Here is an 11,705-nt window from a genome sequence, read left to right as displayed (position 1 = left end):
TCAAACGTTTTGCTAATAATCTTTGATATGGAACATAAGCATATAGTAGAAACCATAAATGTATAGGGTGTATACGGGTTTGCATTCCATAGATAAAACGTGGTTTAATACGTATCCTGGACTCCTGGATTGTGCATGCCAAATAACTGCCCTCAAACCGAGAGACTCGTTGAACTATATAGAAGGGACAACACCCCTTCCCCCCCCCCCCTTTAGACCTCGGAAATTTCTCGAGGGCCCCTCACGCCCCCCTCGGGATAATAAATGAACCTTCCCTTATTGGTATGATAGAATTTTGGGAGGGAAAGGGAGGATTATTTTCATCCTTACTTTTTGCGACACCACCAACAACAACACTTACCAAAACATTACCAACAAAGCATCACCAGCAAGGACAAAAAAATAGTACCACGATAAAGAACGATAAAAGCAACAGCCAGGAGGAACACCTACCACTAACAGTTTTTACAGCACAAAAAAAAAAACACTGCCAGCATCACCACTATCATCAAAAACAACAAACACTATCAATAAAACAGCCCTACTATCACCATCAACAACAACAACAACAACACCTCTTCCAACACCAACAACTGCTACCGCTATCACTTTCACCATCAACAACGCCTTTTACACCACTATAAACACAACTATAACTACATTCCACCGCTATCGTTCTCTACAACAACAACAAGACCTTCCAACACCAGCACCAACAACATCTACACTACCGCTATCACTCTCACCATCAACAACGCCTTTTACACCACTACAAACACAACGATATCTACATTACCACCGCTATCGTTATCTAGAACAACAACACCTCTTCCATCACCATCACCAACAACAACTAAACTACCGCTGCCATCGCTATCACCATCAGCAAGACCTTTTAAACCAACAATATTATCAGCTACAGCTACAATATTATCTCTTTCACAACCACCACCTTTTACACCACTATCAACACAACAACAAGCGTTTCGCCTCCAAAACACTCCCACATCAGGGGCGGATCTAGCTTTTCGTTAAAGGGGGGAGGGGGACATTTTTTGTAACATATGGCTTTCTGGCAGCCCAAAGGGGGGGGGGGGGGGGGGTAAACCCCCTAAACCGTCCCCCTAGATCCGCTACTGGCCACCAAACCAAGAAAACATTATTTGTCTTTTCTAAAATCTTTGAAGTTAACGGCTCAATAAAAGAACTGCAATTCTCACCATCACAACATCCACTATCGTCAGTTTCCACCTCCGCATCCATCACTATTCAATCAATTTATTTTGTTTACTTTCATTTTTTTGCTGAGTCATCTCTGTTTAAATTGCCTCCTACGCAGCCGCCGTAAACTCAGGGAAAGAGCTCAAGCGTAATGCGTGATACAGGTCAGGGTGACTCAGTAGGAGCCCATCTCTTTACTCGTGAAAATCCAAAACTATTACTCGCCACAAGGCTTAAGATTTCTGACGTATTGTGTAATCAAAATTAGAACAATGAAGATCAAATACCCGCGAATTGTTGCGAAAGGGTTGCCTGTTGTGGGTTAATAAACCAGGCGAATTTAATCCGATGCGTTCCACCACTCACATTCGACGATACCACCACGGAACAAAATAGACACAGGCAAGATATCAATATTTATTATTTTTTTGCATAGCCTAAAAATAAATCTAAGTTTGTTTAAACTCAAGATTTGTTGTGATTATCGTTGTGACTCACTGGGGAACCAAAAATTTCTTTTCATCTCAAATTTTTATTGCTGCCCTTGTCAACCCCACCTTTGTAATTGTTTTGATTTAATATTGGTAGGCTAATAAAGTACTAAAATCTCAAAATAACCATGTAAAAATAACGTTCGATACTTTATTTAACAAATTCATTCGAAAATATCGCACTGGCTTCCCCAAACCCGCCGATGGAAATAGATTCTTTTTCGCGCACTTGGTACTTTGCTAGGATGACAAAATCGCGGCTGACAGAGGCTGACATCCTTCGAGTGGTGGATCTATATTTTTCCGTGTGCAAAAACAGTTAAAAAAAGTCCCGAAACGATTCCGAAAATTATTAATTTACTTTTCTTAATTTACTTTTCTTCCTTTAATTATGAACGTAATTGTGCAAGCATATACTTTCAATGTCATTTACGGCAGGGAATCGTTTTATAGTGCAGCAATAAATTAAATAAAGTCATAATCAATTATGCCAAAAGTGTGTCACATATGACACTTTTATGTTCCTCCCTTTCTCTTGTATGTCGTATAGGAATGCTAAAATATGTTTATTGCGAAAATCATCAATTTTTAACGAAATCCGTTTCTAGCTAAATTACATCCATAGCTTTATTGTGTTCGATTCTCGCAATGAAAAAAACCGTCTCATTTGACCTGACTTAGGACCGCTAATGGAATAATAGAATAGTTAAACTAATGACTTAAAGTAGGTGAGCAAAGTTTAATCGACTTCGACGTACATGGTGGCAGCGGGGCGAAATTCAACACAATTTTATTAATGCTCCTGACGACGAAGAATTCACACGAGGCGGCCCGTTTTATCGCGATGTTAAGAGGAATTGTATCCTCACTAGCTGGAGGGGCTAACGTACACAGCTCGACCGCAACCGGATCATTGGCTTTTAAGTAATTGGCGCCAAGCAGGTGTCAGCCTGAAGTACAGAGAAGTACGGCCTTTGAAAACGGTTGGAGTTATTAAAGGTGAACGCCAATTAAACGATTTCACGCGTGTAAATAGCTCGATTAGCTCAAACTAGAGAAAGCAGCTAATGATATAGAAGCTTGGTTAATCAATCTTTACTCAAAACTGAAGGCTATAAATTCAACGAACGGGGGCTGCCTTTTGGCTTCAACACCTATTTAAAGATCAATCATTTCCAAAGTCGCGACTGATGCGGGTACGAAGATGATGCCTATCGCAAGAATATCTGTGGTCTTGCTGGTTATTCTAACCGTTCTCAAAACTCCCGTTAAATCGCAAAATAATTGGCCTTGTGTCTTCTCGTACACCAAATGCAAGCGCAGTCAGGTAAGTAACTCCGTAACCTAATTTTTTCTTGTTCAAGTTTGGTACATTGGTAAAGGAACCGAGTTTTTCCCCTTGATCTAGAGAATAATGTCTTTAATCCCTTAACACGAAATCTAATCTAAAAAATACCAAATATATATAGTACAATTGTCAGATAAAAAACGAAGGTTAATTCGTTTTCATCTTTTAAAGTTTTTCCCAAGAACATAATGGCAATGAAAGGGAATTTGAATAAATAACAAGCGATGACAATACCACTATATATATATATATTAAAATCTCATAGTATATCTGGAAAAACCGATATATTCATTGCTGTAATTGTAGTTAAATGCAGTGTATGCGAGAGACAAGAATCACAATAAGAAACTAGAAGTGTAATTTCTATCAGAAGAGGAAAATCACATCTTATTAGTAGGCAGAGCTGTTTGTACCGTTTGTCAAGAGTTTTGCAGGTTTTGGCAACAACAGAAATCGTTGTGTAACGTGTCATAGTGATCATGGGGAGATAAACCTATGTTGGCACGCTATTCCTGAATTAACATATATGTCTACTTTATGTAGGGAGAATACGTAGGGGTTCTCTTTTGCTGTGAAATTTTTTATGAAGGAATTTGTACATATTTCAGAATACACTTCGTACCCAGTAACTTCTACGTAAGCCCCCTCCCTCCATTGAAATAAAACATGATCCCTACTTGATAAAGCCTCTAACATTTCACAAACCTATTTAGGCAACCTCGTTCCCACGGCCCTCTTCCTTTCATGTTACATTTAACATCTAGGTGGCCATTGCATTCATGCTTTAATAGGAGCCGAAGAGATCGGAAGGACCATTAGAAATGTAAGGGGGGGGGGGGGGGGGGAAAGGGAGGTTTCAGTCGTGCATGTTTTTTTCTCTTGTCTCCAAGACGTGCATGAATTATTTGAAATCGTTGTATGCATTTTTTTCTGTCTGGATTTGGGCTTAGGACAGGCCGCAAAAAAAAAATAATAATAAAATAAAAAATTTGACGGAACCTCTTCAAAAAATTCTAACTGTTATTAACATGACTCTGCTATCTCTTAGAATAGCAATTGAAAGTTTCCTCTTTAGCCTAAAGATAAGATTTTTTAAAATGCCGTCTGTCTGAAGGGAAGTCATTAATACATAGCTTTGCTTAATTGTCTGTCTTTAAGAAAACCAATAATATAGAAACGGAAACAATGTCTGGACTGTCCTCTTTTACTGGATATAAAATGGATTCGTTAAATGCATCGCTTTGCTTATGTGCAAACAATATTTGGTCATCCTCTTTTATCTGGGTATTAAAGTCGATTTGTTAAATGTTTAGGTTGTTACTGAAGAGCAAGACCGCAAAAATGATAAACAGTTGATATCATCGCCGCCAGAAGAGCTCTCTCCCGATAAAATACTAGACCTACGACAGCTTCTCTTAAGATGGCAGGAACAGCAAAAACGCACGGCAGAATCGAGATCCTGAAGAAGAAAACACCGAGCGGAGAGACGCGTGCGCGAAAAAGAGACAAAATTCGACAAAATACACGTACATGCCACCTATATAACTGCGTAATAGGAAAGACACATGCAAACCAATAGTAAATAACTCACAGATAAACAAACAATACTTCTAAAGTAGGTCTTTTGACTGTAAGGGACTGATTATGAACTGAAACTGTCCATTAAATGATAAAAGAATAGAAGTAAAGGTAAACGGTTAAATCAAACATTCCACATATAAGCATAACAACCTTTCACAGAAATTGTCATGACATCCGTTGTCAATGCATTAATAAAGAAATAATGTCAAGTATAGTGTTTTCCTTATTTAAATATGGGCAATAACGATTATGACAGCATAATTTCTGGCAAAAAATCATTCAAAAAGCTATGCTCAGAATAATGGCATTTTGCAGACCGAAAATGTTGAAACCACCCTCAACTCTTGCTCTAGGGAAACTGCCCAATGTGTAGTGTTGTTGATCGCGAGGAAAGAAAGGTTGAGTCGTTTATAGATGCATTCCTATCAACCTAATTGGTCGTCATAAAAGTGCAAGAAATTGTCATGACATCCGTTGTCAATGCATTAATAAAGAAATAATGTCAAGTATAGTGTTTTCCTTATTTAAATATGGGCAATAACGATTATGACAGCATAATTTCTGGAAAAAATTATTCAAAAACTTAGACTTTTTGCAAAAAGCTATGTTCAGAATCGTGGCTGATTCTAGCCACGATTTATCGTCAGGGAGCAAGATCGACGGCTTGTCAGACGCGGTAAGGGAGGTAAAAACTGATGGGTGTCGAGGGTAGGAGACACGTGGACTACGACGGAATAGAAAAAGGCTTAAGGGGAAACAGGAGATATTACCGCGTCTGAGGTGTATTTCAAACTGTTGTGATCGATCTAAACAGCTTGCTCCTATACACCAACGTGTGGTTGCACATGTTATGTGTTTGTGTGTGAGGCTTACCTTACGTCGGATTTTCGCTTTACTAAGGTCCTCATTTTCATAGCTTGAGCTTGTGATAACACAGTACGACTAACGTGATAATGGCATGCAACGGATGTGATCAGATTACGATGTTACAAGATTGTGTTGTTATAATATGTATGTGTATGGTAGGGAGCGTATGAAGTAAGTGAGATTTGAGCATATGATCATATGATCCCACGCAGATCAATATCCTTGTGTAGAAGCCTTCGACTCCTCTGCAGCGCTTTTGCTATTGCTATGGTCGGCTGTCTTTCATGCTCTCTTGGATATTAAACGAGTTTGTTAAATGCATCGCCTTGCTAGTGGCTGCCTATCAGAAAACCAATTACGCGTGGACAAAAAGGATTGGAAATGTACCGAGTTGGTGTACGATTTGCAAGATTGGGTGGGGTGTTTCGGCCGTTTGAAGGGGGATGTTGTCTAATGATTGTTTTTTATCACACGTTCCGCTATGCCTGCTACTGTCGGTCTGAAGGAATTCATTAATCCATCGCTTTTACTATTGCTAAAGTGTCAGCTGCATTTCAGAAAGCCGATCATCTCAAACCCAAACCTTATCTGGCCATTCTCTTTTGGATAAAACGCGTTCGTTAAATGCATCGCTTTGCTAGTAAGGCAGTAGCGAAGGTGGGGCACGTGTCTACCCGCCAATATTTTCCAGCATTATAAGGAAGTGACCAGTAGGGGCGTGGTTGTGTTATATTCAAAAATCTAACTCAACTACCCACCCTTTAAGCAAAAGATAAAAAAACAAGTTGTCAAAGATATGTTTATTATACAAAAAACACTCATGGCTGTTTGTTGGTATGGCACTCGACTGGTATTTGGCATGGTAATGGTCTCACGGGTTTGTCAATAGAATGGGATGACATCCAGCAAGAGGAAAGATCAAAATAAAACAAGGAAAGGCTTTCCTAATCTAATAGCATTCTTGTGTATCAACCATAAGCTGATTAAAGACTGGAATTGTAAAGCAGTTTTTCCGATTTTATCATGAAATGAAGTGGTGCATTGCTAATGACCGTGGGGAGGGTTTTGTAGACTATTTGGCGGAGCCCGTAGCTTTTTCTCTCTTCTTTTTCTCAGCTTCCTCCTCCTTGTCCTTTTCTATGATTGCTACAAATTTATCCACTTCGTCTGGCTTCAGTATCTACAAAATAAGAAAGAATAATATCAAGATAAACAGCACAATTCATTACCTCATCATCTACACAGTTGAACCACTGTCATGCAATAGATTCAAATGATCAATTTTTTTAGATAGAACCATCATCTTTGAAAGAATATTTATATATGACAAAAGAGTAGGTAAAAAGGTGAAGAGCATGAATAGGAACTTTAGGTGTTTGCCTCTCATCAAAACAGCCAAGTATCAAAGTATGTTGGGGCTTTGAGGGGCAAGAACATGGAATGCCCTCCAAAGGGACCTGCACAACTTATCTGACATTATCAGTGCAAACACAACCTAAAATAAATAAACTTGCTCCAAGTCTCTATCATGTATATAAAATTATAATACCGAGTAAAGTATGGAAAAGAATTACACAAATTATAAATAGAAATCATACTAAGTGTTGTTATTATGAACACATTTTTATTAGAATCTTCGCATTCCTGCTATCTGAGGCTAGACATGTCCTTATCATGTTCTTAGAATTTGGTGAAATCTCAGGCTTGACGTTCTTATATAAAAGGCTCTATAAAACAAAGAGAGAGTAATGATTTATGTTCTTCTAAGATCATTTCCTGTCTTATTCCTCTCATCTGCTTTTGCAAACACAACCCCCAGTAAGAAGATAAGGCAAGAAAGTAATTCATAGAATTAACTGAGTTGAGGCGCAGTCTCTGAATATCAAGATGTTTTTTTTATAAATACCTGCATACAATCAACATACCCTCATGGGTTCTCCTTTCTTCATCACAGCAAGCTCAATGTTTTTCCCCCCAGACTGAACAACCTGCAAGTCAATTGTTGATTGTCAGACAATACCAAATTTTATATAGCTACGTTGATTGGGCGGCCATGCACCAACCAGGAAACAGAACGCTGTACAACAGATATCTTACATATTTTATTTTCCTTGTTTGCTTAGGCCTTAAGGATACCGTAGACCCAAGCGGTAATTACCCCGCTTGTCCCGGCAAAATCGCTCGTGCTCGCGTCGGATTAAAGCAAATGCCAACAAACTATATATCATTTTAAAGCTTAATGATTGTACTTTCCTCCTAAAATAATCATTTTCTAAACGCACTTAATTTTGAGTGCTTTTGCCTGGTCCGAAGTGCGAAATCGACCACTTTTAACCCATTGACTCCTGGCTATTTTTTAGCTGAATTTACAAAAAAAAAAACAGACTGAAAACAGATACCTCCCCCCCTATTCTGAGTTTTATACAGCCCGTCAAAGTCAAACACAGCTGCACCTAGTCAGCGGTATCCAAGCTTTCCAACAGTGCTTTGCGGTCCCCACTTTTAATCCCTCGTTGTTGTGCTGAAGCCAGCACAAGTTGATGGTTGCTTGTATTTTTCATAAAAAATACAGCTATGAGCATATTAGGAGAGTGTCTCAGGACATCATGAAGTCTATTGGGGCATAACTGAGTGCTATTCATGATGATTTTTTTCTTGTTTGGCTTTGCCTGGATAAGAAAATAATTTTCTAATGAATCACCACAGCTCTCCTAAATGCTGGAACCAAATTGATTCCAAAATTGTTTACACTGCTATTCTGGGTCTGTATGACCTGGAATTGGTTCGTTTGGCTTCGGGTGAAAAGACTTATAAAAAACCATCTGACTTTGGGGAGAGGAGTGCTGACTGGCCCTCCCCTCGGGATTTTTTCCCTGGATCTCCCAGAATGCTTTGCAATCCGTAAAGGCATCTTAGTGGTTTTACAAGCCTTCAAGGAGTGGACATTGTGTTTTGAGGCCATGGAAATGAACCTGGAGGATCAGAATAAAGGTATCTATTTGTGTCTTGAGCTGTGTTTGCTGATCTCTCTCCCTTGTATTTTGAGCGTTTCATTGAGAGGGGTGATTCTGCTTTTTTTTCCTTGTTCGATTTGAAATTTGTCAAAGAACCTGTGCTATTATTTGGCTTAAGAGTAGTTGCCAACACCTTGTTTGGATGCATATCTTCAAGACCATTTATCCCTTAGACTGATGCCTGAGTATCTTCATCTTGTTGTGTTTAGTTTGCATTTATGAATTTTTTGGGTTGTGGGTACTTCCCAAAGCCGGTACAGGCCGGTTGAGGGGTCAATGTGTTAAACATGCGAATTATTTAAACACACCAAAAATGCGTAATCTCCCGGGATCTGCTTTATATCTTTCGTCATGTACTGAACTGACAAACCGTGTCTACATTTGATGTCACACAGCCTCGTTGATTAATAATCAAGGGTCAAAGTTAGGCTTGGAATAATTTTGCTTCTTTGGCTACAATGCGCTAATTAAGTCTGTAGCAAAAAAGCTATTGATTATCCGCGGCACGGTGTGACGGAACGATATCTATACTAGACGCTTGCCAAGTTGCGCAGGAATCGGGCGGTTAGAAGTGTACCTTTAATTCACATATTTAGAGTAAGATGGGGTGAAATTTGATTGCTAGATATCGGGGATTGAAGTTGTGTAAACATTAGAGACAGCTTGACAGTAATGACAGACGAAGAGCAAATAGAGCCGCATATGGCAACCAATCACATTGCACGCTCTACACACAGCGGGAAAACTCTTAGGGGCTCAAATGTCATAGCGCTAGTCCTGCAAGTGAAGGAAAATGCCTAGACCAAAACGAGTTTGCACCGAAGAAAAGAAGAGCGCGGGAAACTTAAAAAGAATGCGAACAGAGACAACTATATGTTTTGGGCTTTCTTCCTCGCTTAGCCTTCTTCGAAGGAAGCCAAGAATTCTTACTTAATCTTGGCCTAGTTAACAACTATGCAAAATTTAGAGTATATGCTTATAAAGTTGATATAAAACGCACTTGTATGCTAATTAGAGGGAAAAGCCGTAAAACTAAGTTCCCCGGATGTTGATTATTGACGCCTTCGAGAATAACGCTACACTCGTTCAAATTCGGTTTTTCTTGAATATCTGGTGGAGTATTTAAGATTTTGATGGTATTTTTTTTGCTAACATCTAGAGTGTGCCTATTATCATCGAAAGGCATAATAAAAAAATTTCACCCGAAATGAAGCCATTTGGGTCTACGGTATCATTAAGGGTATTTATGGAGCCTCAAAGACTTGAATTGCTTTATGGCCTGCAAGCTATGCTCTTGGGCCACAAAGCAATAAAAATAATATTGGGCCCATAAGTTCCTGTATGACCTGTGCACTAGGTCAATAAATGTTTTATATGATCAATGGAAGGGTATTGCAGTTTGGAATTGACAGCTTTCTAGGGGTGGACACCTAATGATGCAAACAATCTTAACTTGCCTCTAGTAGTGCTCTGATAGCAAGCTTAACTGTTGATTCATCAGAATCCGCCACCTCATCTGAGTAGTGTTTCTCTAAGAATTCTCGCACTGTCTTTGCACTCCTTCCAATTGCGTTAGCCTAAATCAAACAAAAGTCAGAGAAATGAGACAAACGGGAGAATTATACTGATACAGGACACCTTAAAAATTATGAGTCCCCCTTTCAGTGTAAAAAAGTTTGGGTGCCTTCCCCAGGATTTCAGTGGAACTCATAAAAAATGTACCTGTCTCAAGAATAGAAACTTCTCAGCAAATAATCAAATAATGAACTCAGTAATTGACTGGATTATTGGGGCATGCTTGACCTGGTTTGACTGTAATGAGTACTCCCTTTTATCTTGAATTCTGTGACAAACTTCGTGTTATAAGGCCTTACCTTCCATGCATGATAAGTCCCAGATGGATCTGTCTGGTATAGCCGAGGGGTACCATCAAAGTCGAAGCCAACAATAAGAGTTGAGATACCAAAAGGCCTTCTCCCATTACTTTGGGTGTAACGCTGGAATGGCATAACATTAGGGGTCAAGGCAGACCAAACTTTTAACAAATTTCTCTGGTAGATTTTATGTATCATCAGCAATAACCAATGGACAGAAAAAAATAGAATTAGGTTTTATCATGGAAAAGGGCCCAGACAACATCTCTTAAATTGGCTGGCTTTATCACTTTGAATGTCTCTTTCTAGAGCTATTCTAGATTCTTTCCGAGTGTAATAGGCAATTTGCCGGGGTTTTTTTTTCATATATCAACTCAAAATAAGAACTAAAATAGTTTTGTGATCCATATTTTTTTAAAATCTGAGGGGTCCATTCAATAGCATGAGTTGATATTTTCTCTATATAGAAAGAAATAGAAGGAAAAAAAAAATTATGTTCCCACACCGGGAATCGAACCCGGGCCACGGCGGTGAGAGCGCCGGATCCTAACCACTAGACCATATGGGAATCCATGCAAGGTGACAATGACGTTTAGGTTTTTATAGCACACAGTCTAAATAATAACAGTACAAAAAAATATCCTAGACAACGTTGAAAATCATTTAGATTTCGCATCCTCCTTGTTCTCATTACCTGTTTAAGAGTAGCGATAAATCTCGTTATGTATTCCAGAGTAACTGGGTCTTCAACTGTCAGTTTGTGACTTTGACATTCAACCCTTGCTTTGTTCACTAAAATTCTTGCGTCCGCAGTAAGACCTGGGTAAATGCAACAAATACGTGTAGAGTTTGTGTAGAAGAAATATTACCTTTCAAATTCCTAGATAAATTAATCAATATAGACGCTTTGTTTTACCTGCAAAAGCCATTAAAACATGATCGTCCAGTGTACAAATTTTTCTCACAGTTCTTGGCTCTTGTAATTTCGCGACTGCTTTGCGCTCAACTCCAAGCACCACGATATTATTACCACGGACCCCAACCTACGAGACATCGATAGGAGTCAAGCAATAACAGAAAAAGAAATGAAATCATGAGGATAAAAAGAAGAAAGTAAAACTTGACTACGAACCGCCGTGGAGCCTTTTTTGACCGCTTCCTGTGCGTATTCCACTTGGAATAGATGCCCATCCGGGGAGAAAACAGTTATAGCTCTATCATACGATCCAGACATTATACTGTCTTTTATAAATCCAACGAGCTGTTATTATGAGGTTAATTTTCCGTATGGTTCGTATTTTTCGCCGGC

At 39.0% G+C, this 11,705-nt stretch overlaps 1 protein-coding gene, 1 long non-coding RNA gene and 1 other non-coding gene across 3 annotated transcripts; 1 reads left to right on the top strand and 2 right to left on the bottom strand.

Moving 5' to 3' along the window:
• Positions 1-2,293: 2,293 nt before the first annotated feature.
• On the top strand, positions 2,294-4,847 carry LOC116603337. Its single transcript, XR_004290558.2, has 2 exons — positions 2,294-3,039; positions 4,374-4,847. It is a non-coding gene; the product is annotated as an uncharacterized LOC116603337 (long non-coding RNA).
• Positions 4,848-6,293: 1,446 nt separating this feature from the next.
• LOC5519485 (proteasome subunit alpha type-7) lies at positions 6,294-11,671 on the bottom strand. The gene is made up of 7 exons (XM_001639323.3): positions 11,529-11,671; positions 11,313-11,439; positions 11,091-11,215; positions 10,397-10,519; positions 9,980-10,099; positions 7,434-7,496; positions 6,294-6,688 (listed from the first exon to the last, which is right to left on the bottom strand). Exons 1-7 carry the CDS (start codon positions 11,628-11,630, stop codon positions 6,581-6,583), a joined length of 768 nt encoding a protein of 255 aa, XP_001639373.1. The 5' UTR covers positions 11,631-11,671; the 3' UTR covers positions 6,294-6,580.
• Positions 10,893-10,964, bottom strand: Trnae-cuc. The gene has a single exon. It is a non-coding gene; the product is annotated as a tRNA-Glu (tRNA).
• Positions 11,672-11,705: the final 34 nt, after the last annotated feature.

This window comes from Nematostella vectensis, chromosome 13, assembly GCF_932526225.1.
Source record: "Nematostella vectensis chromosome 13, jaNemVect1.1, whole genome shotgun sequence".
Classification (NCBI taxonomy): Eukaryota; Metazoa; Cnidaria; class Anthozoa; order Actiniaria; family Edwardsiidae; genus Nematostella; species Nematostella vectensis.
This window is presented reverse-complemented; position numbering and strand designations above follow the sequence as displayed.